Source organism: Pyxicephalus adspersus, chromosome 11 (assembly GCF_032062135.1).
Source record: "Pyxicephalus adspersus chromosome 11, UCB_Pads_2.0, whole genome shotgun sequence".
Lineage (NCBI taxonomy): Eukaryota > Metazoa > Chordata > Amphibia > Anura > Pyxicephalidae > Pyxicephalus > Pyxicephalus adspersus.
Genome location: NC_092868.1, coordinates 9,978,676 through 9,996,443, shown reverse-complemented (window position 1 = coordinate 9,996,443; position 17,768 = coordinate 9,978,676). Strand labels below are relative to the sequence as shown.

At 39.3% G+C, this 17,768-nt stretch overlaps 1 protein-coding gene across 1 annotated transcript in view; it reads right to left on the bottom strand.

Moving 5' to 3' along the window:
• Positions 1–17,768, bottom strand: part of POU2F2 (POU class 2 homeobox 2) — a 107,577-nt gene that overhangs the window by 28,640 nt on the left and 61,169 nt on the right. The window contains exon 2 of the mRNA XM_072425660.1: positions 801–860. Coding sequence (XP_072281761.1) covers positions 801–860 — 60 coding nt within the window. The remainder of the gene's footprint in view (positions 1–800; positions 861–17,768) is intronic.

Sequence of the window (17,768 nt, the reverse complement as noted above, 5' to 3'; positions counted from 1 at the left end):
GTTCTCTAGAAGGTCACAGCTAGTAATTCTGGAGACATTTGGTTTCATAGCAAAATTAGATTACCCCCAGCTTGTCTAAGACATGTCATTCATTGATCCTGCTTGGTAACAAGTCACTGTTCCTTTATTCTCAAACTTTGCTTCTCTGATTGCCACATTGATTGAGAGATCAAATTTTGTATGGTGGTAACCAGTGCCTTGATTAGAGTACTGTATGTACACTAAAGTGATGATCAGAAACTGTATTCCCTTCATTATCAAAGTAAATGATATTGGGTAGTGCCATATGTGGCCCACGCACCTTTTTTGCAGCCAACCTCACTTCTAAAAGTGACAATCCTGGAAAAAGTGAGTTTGTGGCATCAGATCTGATGAAATCCATAATGGTAATCAAACTGAATAACACTGAATAAAAGTGCCAGTGAATACTAACAATGCCATTTCATGAATAGATGTGGCCATCATGTCACCTGACTGCTAATTGTATAAATGGGTCACCCCATTACATTGCAGAAATAGCATGATCAGTATGGTTGCCGCCTTTAGGAATTGACCCTTATGAGTTAATCTGATAATAAACCCCTGGGAGTCCACCATCCTCCTGCTGAACCCTACAAAATTATATATATATATATATATTTATATATATATATATATATATATATATATATATATATATTTAATGCATTATATATATATATATATATATATATATATATATATATATATATTTAATGCATTGCAATGCAATAATGCAATGTCACTCATTCTTTAATTTTAATGTTGTTCGTTAACTTTACCTGCGACACCCCCTTCTGTGTGCAATTTGCCGAGATGTCCCGGTTTAGACATTCTTATTTCTGTGAGAGATAAAAAAAAAAAAAATCCATCAGAACATTATGGAACATAAACTTAATGTGACATGCACATACATTGATTTAAGAGATGGATTGGTTTAATTAGATTGGTACCTGCTGAAATGAGAAAAAGAAGTTAACTTGCTAAAAAAAACCTAATGGGCAAATTCAGCTAAAGCACAATATATGAGGATTTGTCCAGATAAAGAATGCAAACTCAGGAATTAAGTGGAAAATATAACGCTTTCTTGGTAAATAAAGATATGTTTATATTATAAATGATCTGATGGAGGAAGGGGAGTCTTACTCTGTCCTATTCAGCTGTGTAATTAGATAACTTGTTACAAAGGCTAATGCAGGCTATTCACGTATGTTTATGTAGCCCTGATGAAGGAAGGTCACCTCTGAACCCATAAAATATGTTAGTTTGCATTTTTATCAAATACATATGTACTGTCCAGACACAAAGCATACTGATCTTCATAGATCAAAATCATTGACTGCTTTTACAGTTTTGCAAATTCTTACATTTCTGTACGTTTATGTGTAATTAAGGCAAGTCAAACAACAAGTAATATTTACTTTTAGGTGTTGACTGGTGTGCTGAACCAGGAGGCATCATCAGAATCCCTGTTTCTAATTCCCAACGTTGTTTCTTGGCATTTTCCAAGTTTGCTGGATTACCTAGGTTCTCATTTCATAGTCTATCCTATCCAGTCTTGGAGAGCTTCAAAAAAAAAAATCAGGTCCTTCCTGTAATAAAGACTGGCCACTGTTGCTCTCTCTCCTTGTAAAGAGTGACTGGTCTTGCATCCACCCTCTTCTATATTATTCTGCAGACAGCCTATAGTGTGAAGACTATAGGCTATGCAGCTCCTCCCACCTCTGTGCACATCATAAATAATGCACAATAATGAGGTCACAGCTGCAGGTAATAATATTTAATTTACAAGCTTTCTATCTTTTGTGACTATTGAAAACAATTTATTTTTGTCCAGATGAACACATTTCACCAACAATAATAATAATCAGGATGTCTTTTTTGTGGGGTAGCCCTGTGGGCTAGTCCCCCACTTATGAATAAAATATTACATATCATAAACATTTTTTTTTTACTTCTGGTGGGGATTTCTGTTCACCCTTCTTGAATAGGAGCAGCCAGGCACAGTTGGCAGAGCTGTGTGAACGTGTGAGAGGGAATGGAGATAGGCAGCCTAGTGAGGAGGTTAGTCAGGGGAGACTCTCACTTCTGCTTCTGGTTTCCCTGCTAAACAGACTAATTACCGAAATACTAAAAAAAACTAAAAATAAACACCAACCCCTGAGAGTTTTATGCATAGCGATACATGAGGCTTTATGCTTACAACAGCAAGTATTATTTATATTCATATATGATATTTTACACCATTACAATATATATATATACATACACACATTTTTTTTTTTACACACTATACATAATAAAATGCTACAGGCAGAATAATACATGGGGTTCATCATCTATCTTGTTTCATTATGTGTGTACAGGCTATTGAAGCCTCCCCTGCGCTCAGTGGGACATTCTCAAATGTTGCATTCACCCATGCATGAGCTATGGTGGGAGGTTTGGCTGGTGCAAATGTTTCATTGTAACTGGCAGATAAGGTGGTAGAACACAAATGTAATATACTGCAGCTTGATTAAATGAGGTTGATGAATTTATCTCTCTGTTCTTCTGCTATCACCTTACGTTTAGCCTGCTCCTTGCACTGCAGCGCAGCTGATTGGCTCCTTTTGCTGCCTCGTTATTCCTTTTTCGGGGCCCTGTTGTACAGTAGACTGCCAGAGACCAAGGCTGCATACACGTTAGACTTTTGTCGTTGGAAAGGATCTTTCACAATCGTTTCCAATGACAAAAGACTGAAAGATGTATGAATGAGAGCTGTACATCGAGCTCTATGGAGAGGGAAGGGGGAGAACGAACGTTTAAACGAATGAGCCGCACCCCGCTGCGCTCTCTCCCCTTCACCTACATTATGGTCATTTGTCGATCCACCAAGACAGATCCATGAATGACGTCGGACAGCCACTGTACATACACCAGATTCTCGTCCTATACAATCCCAGAAATGATAATCTGACAAGATTCATCTAACGTGTGTACGTAGCCTAGGTATTAAAATCTGCTTTAAAAAAATGATATATAATAATCACAACAGAGCTGAATTATTTTTTTTTCTTTTAAATCTGTTTAGTTTTCAGCTTTAAACATGCAACTGGGCCTGGTTTATACTTCAAAGTCCTGCACACAGCCATAGCAGAAGGAGATAGACAAAATAATAAAATCCATTGTTCTGCAACTTTGGCGCTCAATGTTAAAGCAACAGTTCCCTTTTAAAAAAAACTTGATACTTCTTTTTTACCTCCCCTCCTTTTGTTTATTTTTCTTATTTCTTTATATTCCGACCACCCCACCCTTTTTTTTTGTTTTTCTTGCATGTGTCATTGGCTGATCATAGTGTTGCCCCGTATTTTTAGCGTCCGGAATCTCGCCATACTGCCTGTATCTGCCAGCCGTGCACAATGCAACTTGCAGCATCCTCCGGGCAGAAGTGAATTATTTCCCGTATTTTTGGCTGACTTGCACTGTATATTAGAACCTGATCTAATCTAACAGAAAGCGTTAATGCGATAGCGCTCCGTAAAACCTTTCAAAACAGACATTTCCGAAACCTCCCACACAGGCGCACAATAACTCTCGCAATACGTTTTTATCATAACATATAATCGCTTTATACTTTTCACTCCACACAGACTGGTGTATAATGATTCTCTCACTTTCATTTCCCATTGTTCATTTCGAGCAGCACTCTCACTCTGCTTCTCCATGTACAAAGAGCTTTCCATTTATATGATGAAGGGACAGTTTAAAGCAGACCTGCTATTAAAATTCATTTTTTTGTGTGTGAATCAATAGGGGGGTGTGGGTTACCAAATCATTTATATTGAATAGAAGAAGTACCTCTATCATGGCGATTTCAGGTTGTTGGGGATTGCATTGAGTCTACTGTTTTCAATCAGGCAGACTTGCGGTGGGATATGAGAGCAGTACGGCTAAACAGACCCTGCATATGGCATAAGCCAATATGGCAGCCACATGAATATATCATAAACATAGGAAGAATAAAAGGAAATCTGTCATGAGAGAATCATGGAGGCCACCATTACTGACCATCGGCAATTGCTAGTTTCCTGGCTGTCATTGCTTGCAGTTTCTTCTGATCAGGACTGCATATAGACATAGGTTTTTTACTTACCCGCTCTCCAACAATGAGATATCCACACTCCAACTTTTAGCCTTATCTGTTTTAGGTATTAAGACTGAAGCATACTGCCCCTCTTAGAACTCTGGGTAGACGTGGAAATCAGATCAAAGGCAAATGTGGCATCCCCAGCAACATGCTTAGGTTTAGTGCACAAAGTGCCTAAATCTGACCTCTAGTCTTACAAAGAGCCAACCCACTGCTTGCATTAGGTAATTATTAGCAGTTGCCCACATTCAACCAGACCTGGTATTCTAGTGTTGGAAGACATCTCACAGACTTCCAAGCTTCTTCATCAGTACTGCCGGAGATGAAAATCCTCCAGCATTTATTTCCACACAACATAATATTTAATCACCATGGTTTGTGACAGTGCAGATGTTGATTGTCCAAGATGAAGATATGTGAGATATTTTGAACCACCCTGCACTATTTTTATTATTTCATCCTTGGTGTCAGGAAGTCTGCGCTGGTGTTAAACCTTCCAAGTACATAGCTGAAAGTGTGAATGGTTTCCAAAGCACTGGAATAGAAATGTTATGAATTATGGCATTATAGAGGGAACAGGGATGGTGTTGAAGGCCTCCACCCAGCTCAGAGATGGTTGTTCTAATTTGACATAAATCACTTCTTTCATACCTCTTGCCAACCAGTTGTTCTTTCTGTGACTTCCTGACACCAAGGATAGAATTATGTAAATTAAACAGGGTGGTTTACTAATGTTCACACCTCCTGATCTTGGACAATCAACACCTGTAGTGGCACCTTTCATGGGGATTGGATTATGGCATTTATGCTATGTGAATATAAATGTTATAAATGTCCTACACAGATAGGACTGATGAAGCAGCTTGGATAGGCTACAAAATATCTTCAACGTTACAAAAATAAGTTCAGTTTAATGTGACCAACTAATATTAGATATACAATGATCCAGATAAATAGGAACCTTTGCAGACATGCTTGCATTGGGAAAGAGATCTTATGAGAGAAGTACTGAGGCAGGGTGCTATAAAAAATGATGTTTTTTTTTTTTTTTAGCTTTTTTATGCAGCCCTTTGCACCGGATTGCCATGTATGGTAAAAGATGGCACAATGGCCACGTTCTACTATGATTGGGTGGCACAAGACAAATCGCACATTCAAAAATATTGTTCATCAGTATGCTACCTTTATCACTTATTCTGACAATTTCCTGACTTATGTTCCTGAATGGTTTCAGAAAAAGTATGTTGCTATTGTTCAATAGCCTCTCAGTACCAAACACAATACCATAAACCATCATCAATACAAACCCTGTGCAACTACTGACTAATTTATGCCAATCCAAGTACGGTTTGGTCAATGCTTCTGAATGCATTGACATGAATTCAAATTTTAGCTAATGTGTGAGAAGAATCACAGCTGAGCAAGTGTAAACTAGGACAGGACCATAGAATAAGTCCCATGATGGACTAGGCATCTTCACGGCTCTGATCCTGCGTAAGTTTAGCTGTCACCCATGCAGTGAAAATAAACTTTAATTAATGGATATGGAGGCTGTTGGGTTTTGGGTTGCCTCTTTTCTGGAAATCCTGCAATGTTTGTATTTGGCATCTATACCAACCAATTAAAAAAAGGTCCAATGCCCAACAAATACCAGTCGGGTATATAATACAACTTCAATAAAGTTCCAAAAATCAACTAAGCAGAGTGGATTGCAATGCAAATTTTTGCAATTATGCACTTTTTCTCCACTTCTTAGCATATTATAGTAAGTTGTGTTAGCTGTTTGGGAGTTTTCTCTGCCTTACTCTTGCATATGCTTTGCTGATTCTGCAAAGGGGGTAGGCACATATGCTTTCTTGGGACCAGAATCTTCATTTTTTTTATATAATCAAAAGTAAAAAATTCATCTTCTGACTGCAGTTCATTGCAGCTCTTGATTTTTAAACAACATTCTATTTTCTGCATTAAACTTTCAGAGAATGACAATGATCTGAAATGACAGGAGCCAATGAGATCATTGCATTCTTTAGACTAGACTTGTCACAGATGTTGTTTGGTTGCTGTGGGTTTTTGCACACTGACAATTTACAGCAGGCACAAAGTTCCAGCAATCGTGATTAAACTGATACCTTAAGAAGATGAAGCCCTGCTTCTCGTCTGCAACGCTGCAGCAATGCTAAAACATGCACTACCTGCAATGCTGTCATTATTAACCACTCCCCCACTTTGCTCACCTGTTGCCCAATGATTAGAGATGACCATGATGGGAGATGCAAGCCAGCACAGATCACAGCGAATATGAGAGTAATGAGGCAGAGGCAAGCTGTAGGAACTAACCCACCCACACCCAGCATTAACCCCAATCCTGCCACAGTCACTGCATTAACCCATCAAGGACCAGACTGAAACTGCTGACAATAAACTGAACCACGCTTGTGGCTTGTGTAGTAATATTCTCACTGGTGCACTGTTGACCTGCTATAGCACTCCCTACAGTCTGCAGCTGTATAAACTTTCAATGCAGTGTTTTGTGAACATTAATAAAAGATGTACCCCCTATAAAATACTATAAGGCACTGGATGATGTGGATCCCTTTATGATAAAGGACAGGAAAGTTTTGGAAAAGACTGAAATCCTTGTCAGAATTTCAACAAAATTTATCATGTAGCAGTCAGATGTTTTGGCTGCTTTATGATTATGGGTAGGTTCAGTTAGCATACATGTCAAATTATTGTACAGCGGTCAAGCTCTTCTTGTGTGAAAATCGGATATATGTATAGCGGTCCCCCGACGTCCTGGTGGATAAATCAGTGTTCAACCCAGAAATGGGAAGAAATTGTAGGCAGGTGGCAGCCCCTGTATTGTGACCCAACTCTTCAGTAACCACCCAAAAACAGCCGGTGGTTACTTAAAAGTGCCGGGTGGTGAGCCCGGCTAAAAGGGGCTGGGGAGAACACTGTAAATGAACGACCAGTCAGAATGAACACCATGCATGTTACTGAAGGAGAGCACAACAGGGTGCCAAATAGTTGTCTAATATTATTATTATTATAATTATTATTATTAATAGTAATAATATTAATCACCTGGGCGTTACACTGATGTCTAGATTTCTGTACCAAAAGCGTTACAGGTTTTCATGAATTTTTTTTTTTTAAATTGTAGACCTGTAACTTACAGAAATATGTCAAGAAGCCGGCCGGCATCTTACCGGTCCCGCTGGTATAGGAGACGGCACCCGCCGCTGGAGAGGGAGATCGACGCTGGAACACGAGACACATTGCTGGATGCTGGAGCACAGCGGGACCAGGTAAGTGGGGAGTGAAAAAAGTACGGGGTTATCGATAATTGCAACTTTTTTTAATACGAAAAAGTACGGGCTTAACAGTTGGGAGGTTAATAAACAGGATTTATACTGCTAGGTCCATAAATATTTGGACATTAATTTTGGTACTGTACATTACTACAAATAATTTTAAATGAAACAACTCAGATGCAGTTGAACTGCAGACTTTCAGCTTTAATTCAATGGGCTGAACAAAAAGATTGCATAAAAATGTGAGGAACTAAAGCCTTTTTTTTTAAATCACTTCATTTCAGGGGCTCAAAAGTAATTGGACAATTGACTCAAAGGCTATTTCATGGGCTGGTGTGGGCAATTCCTTTGTTATGTCATTATCAATTAAGCAGATTTAAGGCCTGGAGTTGATTCAGGGGGGGTGCGCTTGTATGTGGAAGATTTTGCTGTCAACAGACAACATGCGGTCAAAGCTGCAAAAACAGAAAAAACCCATCCGACCTGAAAAACCCAAAAGACCTGGACGTCCACGGAAGACAACAGTGGTGGATGATCGCAGAATCAATTCCATGGTGAAGAGAAACCCCTTCACAACAGCCAACCAAGTGAACAACACTCTCCAGGAAGTAGGCGTATCGATATCCAAGTCTATCATAAAGAGAAGACTGCATGAAAGTAGATAGTTTAGTTATGTGTTCCACCAGAAAATTACCCCAATGACGTCTGAAAGCGGAGTGTGCTCCTATTTTGCCCAGCCTGTGGTTATAGATACTATATAGCGCTCTCTCTCTCTCCTATATTGCATAAAAGTAAATACAGAGGGTGCACTGCAAGGTGCAAGCCACTTATAAGCCTCAAGAATGAAAAGGCTAGATTGGACTTTGCTCAAAAACATCTAAAAAAGCCAGCACAGTTCCGGAAAAACATTCTTTGGACAGATGAAACCAAGATCAACCTTTACCAGAATGATGGCAAGATAAAAGTATGGAGAACAGCTCTTGATCCAAAGCTCTTGATGGAACAGCTCTTGATCCAAAGCATAGCACATTGTCTGTAAAACATGGCGGAGGCAGTGTGATGGCTTGGGTGTTCATGGCTTCCATGGCACTGGGACACTAGTGTTTATCCATGATGTGACACAGGACAGAAGCAGCCGAATGAATTCTGAGGTGTTCAGAGACATACTGTCTGCTCAAATCCAACTAAATGCAGTCACAATGATTGGGAGGCGTTTCATAATACAGATGGACAATGACCCAAAACATACAGCCAAAGCAACCCAGGAGTTTATTAAAGCAAAGAAGTGGAATATTCTTGAACGGCCAAGTCAGTCACCTGATCTGAACCCAATTGAGCATGCATTTTTAGTTGAAGACTAAACTTCAGACAGAAAGGCCCACAAACAAACAGCAACTGAAAGCCGCTGCAGTAAAGGCCTGGCAGAGCATTAAAAAGGAGGAAACCCAGCATCTGGTGATATCCATGAGCACAGGACCACAGGCTGTCATTGCCAGCAAAGGGTTTTCAACCAAGTATTAGAAATTAACATTTTATTTTCAGCTTTTTAATTTGTCCAATTACTTTGAGCCCCTGAAATTAAGTGATTGTGTAAAAAAAAGGCTTTAGTTCCTTCCTTTTAAATCACTTTTTGTTCACCCCACTGAATTAAAGCTGTTTTGTTTTGTTCACCCCACTGAATTAAAGCTAAAAGTCTGCAGTTCCACTGCATCTGAGTTGTTTCATTTAAAATTAAATGTGGTAATGTACAGAATCAAAATTAGAAAAAAGTTGTCTCTGTCCAAATATTTAGGGACCTAACTGTATAGCACCAACATATTATGCAGCGCTGTACATTAAATAGGGGTTGCAAATGACAGAGATATACAGACAAAGACACAGGAGGTAGAGAGGACCTGCCCCAAAGAGCTTACAATCTAAGAGTCTATCCCCCTCTCCAAAGAACAGAATGGTGCTGTGTGCAGTACTTATTTGTTCATCTGTTACCGGAAAGATAATTTCCAGCAAAAGAAATTGGACGTGTACATAACCTAAATCTTGGTGAAAGACATTTTCCTCTAAACCACCTTTTTGTTACACTGGAGGACAGATGCCAACTTTGGCAAAAGAATGCACTTTTTGCGCTCTGGCTTTTCCATGACATTTGTATTACAAAGTAATTAGTTCTCCAACATGATATCAGAAGGTTGTATTAGTGGATCATTTTTAGAAAGACATTTTGTTGGCCAGAATAGCAGTAAGCCCGTCTCAAAAGTTATTAAATAGAAATTCCCCCGGTCCTGTCAAATGGAACGTGCAAAATGCTCAGAAAAGGTCCTGAAGAAGCTCCAGTGAAATGCTTTTTTAAAGTTTTCAGTATCGTTTAACCTATCAGAAGGCGCCTAAAACCAACTGCCTAACCACATCCTCAGGGCACACTGCTTTCCGCTGCCAGCGATTATAGTAAACCTCTAATCCGAAAGGATCATAGAAAAGAAAGTGCGGGTACATGAAGTAACCACGTCACTCTAGCTTAAAGCGAAACTAAACTAAAATTTTTACTTTACATAAAAGGGTGGACAACTGTTTTAAACAGGGTAAAAATTACCTTCTTTTTCTTTGAAGAGGGGGTTTATTACCCTTTTGTTAAAAAAAAAAATAACATGCCAAACATAGGTCTGAAGCTGAGGATTGGAGATATGGAGGCAATTATGGATTCCTGGTGGTTACTGATATTAATTAAGTAGACAGGTTAATTATTATTAAAATCAGCTCCAATATTGGGACTTTAGGGGGCTAAAACTTTACCCCATGCCATTCAATGGCATATTAAAATTTATTAAAATGTTTATTCTTAGCAAATTATTAAACAAAATGTAATGTCCGATGAAAGAGCCCTCAATGGCTACTATTTTGGATAGGGTTTAGCCTTTGGGTCAGGCTAAATCAAATACAGTTTTCTTTAAGATGGTCATGGGTAAGTGAAGAAAGTTAGAAGCACAGGCACAATCTAACACCCCAGGGGCATATTCACTGGGTGACAGTACACTAACTATGTACAATGACTAAACTATGCCCCAAACATACATTTATGAGTTTGGATACCGGAGTTTTGACCATGTAATGAATTATTAGATGAGTCGAGATTGATAATCATCTTTTTTAAACCTTGGGGATTTGGATGGAGCTTCCCCTTTCCTATTGATGTTCTTCTTGGAAGGCTTTCCACAAGATTTTGGAGTGTGTCTGTGGGAAATCTATTTAAGCAAAAGTGCAATTGTGAGGGTACAGTTGTTGAATGAGATGACGTACAGTGAGTATTTCATCACAAAGATGTCCAGTTGGGTTAAGGTTGGGGCTCGGTGCAGACTCAAGTTCCTGCCCACCAAACTCATCAAATTATGTGTTTATGGAGATGGCTTTGTACATATGGCACAGTAATGCCGGAACAAAACAATGGCAGGACCTTCACCAAACTGTTGGAAGTGCACAGCTGTCTAAAATGCCTTGATTTGGAGAATCTTGGCTGCATTTGAATGCCAATGATTTAAAATGGAGTCTATATAGTTTGGACCATATCATGTACAGTTTTCCCTCAATAAAGGTTGGGGGGGGGGGATTAAAGCTGGATGCTTCAACGATTGCTTCTCTGTGAAGGAAATAATAGCAATTAGGTAAAGATTTTAAACTTGTCCAACCAACTCTTTCCCCGCTTTACAAAAAGCCAATATTAGATTATTGCAGTCCTAGATTTGACATCATCATGTAATCCGGCCTAAAGATAAAAAAAATTTACAATTCATTTGCAAATACAAAATAAATAGGTCGAGATATGAAAATGTATATGCATATATTGTAAATAGTATTAAGTACGGAGGTTACCTTGTTTATAGGTCTTACCAGGCATTCAGTAACAGTGCAAAATAATGTGAATAAAAAGCTGAACTGTGATTAACTGCTAAGAAAACTCACTCTGCACTATATTATTAAATAAAGTCCATTGTCTCTCTGCATTATCTCGCCTTCTCTACAGTATAAAGCACTACATACTACATTTACATTATAAAACCACATTCCCTGGAGCTCAGTTCTGTCCCACTCATTGATAGATATGCTGCATAATTTATATCCTTCTATACATTTATGAATAACTAGCATGTCATGGTATTGAAATGTATTCAATGTGACAGGCCTACAAGGTTAACTCCTTCCTGACTCTCAATACAATTTATTCACCCAATGCATCCCACAAATTGAGGTGCTCATGTCTCCTACACATGCAAGCCGACCTAAGAAGAAAATCAGGCAAGCTACTTAGTTCAAAGGCATTAATAACAGTTCACACACATTTAGAAATGTTCATTTTCATTTCTTGCTGCACCGTGCTGAGTAATATGCAAATTAGGGGCACAAATCTTCTCGAACTTGGTTTTTGATACATGTCGATAGTGTGGGGTAGCATCAGAGCCTTACTGTGATTTTTTTTTAGTGTCTCCATTTAGAAGATTCACCCTCATTTTTCACAATGAAAGGAGGTTAGTGGGACAGGAAATTAAATATTCAAGCACAAGAGAAAAAGGTTTGATTGCTGTTTGTTTGTTCCTTCCTGTCCTTCTGACCCCTGCCCTTCTTTTTACCTCATTTCTTGATTTACTGTCACAGGGAAAAAAGGTGATAGTGAAACCTGACAGTTCCTAACCTAAAAAAAAAAGTTTTGACTACTGTGGGGCTTAAATTTTTAATGCCAATAAGTAAGCGATTCATAAGTCATCATGGCCAATTCTTAGTACACCATCGACCCATAAAAAGGAGATAGGATGACATAACCTGTTTATCTCAATTGTCACCTAATATAATGTGTTGAGGGTTTAAGCCAATGTTTGTTAACCAGGGGGGTTCTATGGAACCCTAGAGATCCTCCAGAGATTGCTAGGGAATCCTTGTGCACTTGCACTTTTGGACACTTTCACTGACACCATAATCGTGAATTCAAAAATCACGATATGGGAATTTAAAGGCAAAACAGTATTAATTTCTTAATTTTTTCATAAAACATATCGCCTATATTAAACCCAAATCCAAACCCAATGATATTCCTGTAGGGGTCACCCTTGTTAGGGGTGCTCCCTCTAAGTATCGACGCATTTCACGGACGAATTCCGCTTCCTCAGGCACAGGACAGGAATATCTATAATTAGAACAATACATATTTTTTTTATATTTTAATTGACAATTTACTTATATCCATTATATTCATAATTAGATATATTTTTTTACATATATTAGATCAATTTGGATGTGAATGTACCTGAAATTTGACGCACATGAGATCGCACCTATATTAGGTGATAACGGACAGAGGCAGTGATTTATGATGTATTCCCAGCTGTTTGCTCAATTTTTTTCAGAAGCCTAAGAAAAGATAATCACTAGTTATTTCTATTGGGTTCAAAACATTTTTTAATTGGTGCTCAGTGTGTGTAATTTCTGTGGCAAAAAAAGTGCCATATATAAGTACTTATTGGCCTCTAAAGTCTCATAGAGTGATTTTTGAATTCACAATGTGTTTGATATATTGTTTGGGATGTGGCCTGTAATCACGAGATAGGTTGGATACCCCTTCTTTGACACCATATTCGTATAGGTTTTCTTTAAGGGTGAAATTGATTCAGCAATGTAAGAGGCAATTTTTTTCATTGACCACCACACTAATGTAGTGTGATTTATGTATATAGTAATCATAACAGGGGTCCCCTAAGACCCTAATGTTGTTTTAAAGGTTGAAGAGGCTAGTTTAGGCAATGTCTGTATGGTCTTTATCAGCAAAAGCATTTAGTTACATGGGGAATTGTGGTGAAGTTTTTGTTAGGCAAGCTCCAGTTATTCCTTTTTCCATCTTCAGTGAATGGGGGTAGCTTGTATGCTCTCTTGTATTGTAGAAGCATTGTACCATTGCAAATTATCCTTTTGCAAAAACATCACCTGCAATCAAATAAATGAGAGAAGCCTTTTTCCATAAACCCCCTCTGCTCATAAGATGCTACATGTCCCAGAATCCTCTGTTAACTCTGTTAACTATTCCAGACTAGGAATAGTTATATTGAGGCAACTCAACAGGGTTAGGGCTTGGGTGGTGTCATGGCTGCGTCACCACCTGCCAATTTAAAATCTACCATTACTCCATGCTCTTAATCATGGCAACAAATGAGAACATTAAGTAAGGGACAGAGCAATGGTGGTTTTGATTTTCATCATCATTTGGCAGGCATTTATTGTGAATCCCAGTCTCTCAGGAGCTACTAGCAGTATCTGGAATTCTTTACGCAGGGGGTTTACTGACACAACCATGCCAACAAAATTACCAGCAAAATTTGGAAATTGGCCAATAAACAGATGGAATAAATAGCTAATTATGGATTAAGCAGCTCCAGTTTTCTGCTAGGAAAAGGGGAGATAAGCTCTGCCATGACAGGGCCCACCTCCCTGTATAGCAGGTGAAGACTAAGGTCCGGTAAGTAAGGAGATACAGAGACGCAGAATGTGACAAGGACCCATATAAGTCAGCCTAACCCATTTTGTTCTGATAAAAAAGACAAAGAGTTAAACTTACCAAAATGTTCTAATCACTTTATTTCACTGACAACACAGCATTTATCCTTTCACTGTCATAGAACAAAGATTTAGGCCATACCATAGCAACTCCTTACAATGACATCAGATGTTCTTGCGGCTTTTTATTTCGGAATAAGCAAAATGTATTTGGTGTGTTTACTAAAATAAATACTTTAGATGTGTTTTCAGTTACAGAAAGTGAAGTAGGGTGTGATATGACTGCATGCTCTGACACTAAGGCAAGAGTCACAGCGTGATCGTTGGAGCGTGGGACTGTCCCGTAAACCACATCCTGCAATAACACAGCAACCTGGAGCAGGTTCCTCCCAGGTCTCGGTGACACAGACAGCACCTGTTATACTGTGACGTACGCAGCACAGGGTTTTCGCTGTACACTGGCAATCAGAGAGGTAAACAGGATGCATTGCCTCCACTGAAGGAATTGTTGAACTGCTATTAAAGAGAAGTTACAGGCAAGCTTAAACTTTTAGCACTAACATTCTGGCAGGTGATATGAAATTTCTGGTCAGGATTTCTTTTTCAAACTTGTCACTGCTCAAAGCTACAGCAAGTCAGAAGTATTCAGGCTCATTTGCTGGCTAGAGGACATTCAGCATCATCTAATCCAATGTTTCTCAACCAGGGCTCCTCCAGAGCTTACTGGGGGTTCCCTGAGCAATGAGCAGTTTGTGCCTCTCAGGTCAGTTACCACTGACACCAATGATCTATTTGGGTATCTGTAAGGGTGACATTCTGCCTACTGGCCAACAATGTCAATTAGACATTCATCTCATCGACTGTTAGGCAATGTGCTATGAATTGGGCTCATCATAAATATTGGCAGGGGTTCAAGGGTTGCTCCACATTAAAATATTTGGGAAAGGCTGATCAAGATCTTTCTTTCCCAGCCTGACTGCCCCGGCCCACCCTTTTTATTCATTGAACATCAGTTCTTTCAACTAAGGCTGCGTACACATGTCAGATAAACGAATGGTCACTTCGGTAAAAACCTGACATGCACAGCGGTCACTCAACATCATTCACGAATCCGTCCTACCGGATCAGTTAACGACCACCCTGGAATGACCGCTGTGCATGTCAATGGACAGTGTGGTTATCCACTTGCACGTCATCCCCCTTCCCTCTCCACAAAACACTCTTTTATTCACCTGTCACTGGAAATGATCACAAAAGAAAGTTTCCAGTGACAGAAATTGGACGTGTGTACAAAGGCTTAACATCACATATGGGCTGTACCTAGGGTAGCATGCAAATCTGTAGCCCTCCTAGACCCCTCTCCTCCAGATTGATACCTACTTAACAAGGTATTTTATATATATATTTTTTTTCAACAGCCAGATAACAGGTTGCATTGGGTGCTTGCGAAAACACAGCCTCCGATCTAGCACATGTGCTGTTCAAGATTGGGTGACGTCAGGAAAAACCCAAAGTAAGGAAGCTGGTGGTGTTGGGACAAAACTTTGAGGTGAGAAAAGATAAGATGGCGTGGGACACGCTGGGCATGGTTTGTGAATGGATCCTGATAAAGTAAATTTATTTTTTTAATGAAAGTTCCACTTCAACTTGGACTTCATAATTAAGAATTAGAACACCAGGAAAGACAGAGTGCAGTTGGATGGAACCACAATAATACAAATCATAGCAGCAAAAAGCTCAGAAACAGCAAAGTAGAAAGATAGTAATTGAATCTGAGGCAACGGGATGGGTTGGGGAAACCCCTGTTTGTGGTAGATTGGTTTTAAAGATAATTGATTTAGGGAAAAAGGAGGATACAAAGTGAGATAAGTGAGAGAGAGAAGAAACAGCTAGGAAAGAAGAACAGAGGGGAAAAAGAAAAGGTATAGGGTAGGCATACAGTTACGTAGATTGAAAAGAAAACAAAGAGGGGAGGTGAGGTACCTAAATGAAGAGAGGAGGGGGGGAATAAGATGTTGTAAAGAGGTTTAGGGAGATGGAGGAGGATTGGGGAGTCTATCCATTTACTTCATAGCTACCCCTGGTAAGTAGGAACTGAACAGTATATCAATTTGTCTTGATATAGGCATCTTGTGCAGACCGGGAAGCATAGTTCATTTTTGGGGGGAACTCATGAACCCAAACAGGTGGAGCAAATAACGTGTTGGTAACATGAGATAGCAGAGTGATAAAGAGATGGCCTCCTATCATGTTGCTTCTCTTTTCACTGTCCATTCACAGGGTAGGAGTGAAAAGAAGAACTGTGATTGAAAGTGAAAATGCAGCAGAAAAAGTTCAGGGGCCCTCCCTTGCTTGACAGACCTGTGTTATCCCAGGACTGAATAGACAGAGATACAAAAAAGATAAAATAGTTCTAACATTTATCTATTTCATCTACTTACTTAGCTGTTTTCCCAAAGCTTTGTTTTGCAACCTTGCCTAAAAAAATATTCTGAAAGCTGATTGGTTCCTAAGGCCAATACATTTATTTCTCACAAGTTGTAATGTGCGAGGTCCAGAGCTCTAAGTGCTATACTACCTCTTTTATGTATTACGGGTTTCGTGTATTTAGAGTTTAGTGGTCCTTTTTACGTCTCTACAGACAACAACTTCCTGTAAGCGAGACAAAAATCCCACCACAGAAACCAGAATGTCACCACATAAATCACAATCTGTGAGCTTTGACAGTAAATATAAAGCCTGAGCTAGAAGGCCAAGTTTAGGATTGAAAGCAGAGACCATTCTGACACTGTTGTGTTTATTAAAAAAAGAAAAAAAAGTTTACTGACCTACAACAAACTTAGAAAGTTCACATTTCTCTGATATGACTAGTATGTGAAAATCTGATTGGATGTTGTAGGTAGGTGTACTTTGCACCTTGGAGATTTGTGTTACAGAGTCAATGATTGCCTGTCTTTGCTTCAACAACCAATCATTGCCTCTGATTCAGACAGAAACCACTCCCAATCATTGTTTACACCTGGAAGCAGCAGCCAATTAGGAACTGGTATGTGTTACGGTAATACTTGTTAAAAAAACCTAAACGCCAAACCAATCACTCCATATTGGGTGTTTGTAGGCAAGTTCAATCACACGCTGGCATCTTATATATTTCAGAACCCATGGTGATTCCTATAATGTAACAAAACTTCAAAGATAAAAAATTATGAATGGCCAGATTCTCTATTGCAGAAGGGACAGGCGATGTCCCTACTGCAAAAAAATAACCTCCTGACGCCATTGTATTCAATAATTTCCCTCCTTACGCCATTGTATGCACCAACATTTTCCTCCAGTCCTCTTTAGGGTTCAGGATCTTTGGCCAGCTTGATTGGTCATGTTGGTTGCATTGCTGATTGCATTGCTGATTGCCAACCAACCTGCCTACTTACTTTAAATTTTAAACCTTTAGTTCCACATAATTATACATTTAAAGGTATTCAAACATGGCACCCCGATCTCTCTAGCTGCATGTACTGTGAAGCAATTCATCCTTAAAATCACAGCAACATGAAAGGGATTTAAAAAAATGGGGCCCTGGGCAAATATGAGCTGAGGGCCCCAAGTGCACAGCATTCCAGCTCCCTGTACACCTTTGAAATTGTTTTGCATTGGGTGATTGCCCAGTTCCCCCCTCCCCTCCCTAAATCCAACCGGCTTGCCTGTCTTGGCCTTACTGAAGAAAGAGGGAGATAACCCTGCAGCAATGAGGACTTGGCCATGTACTGAATCCTGCT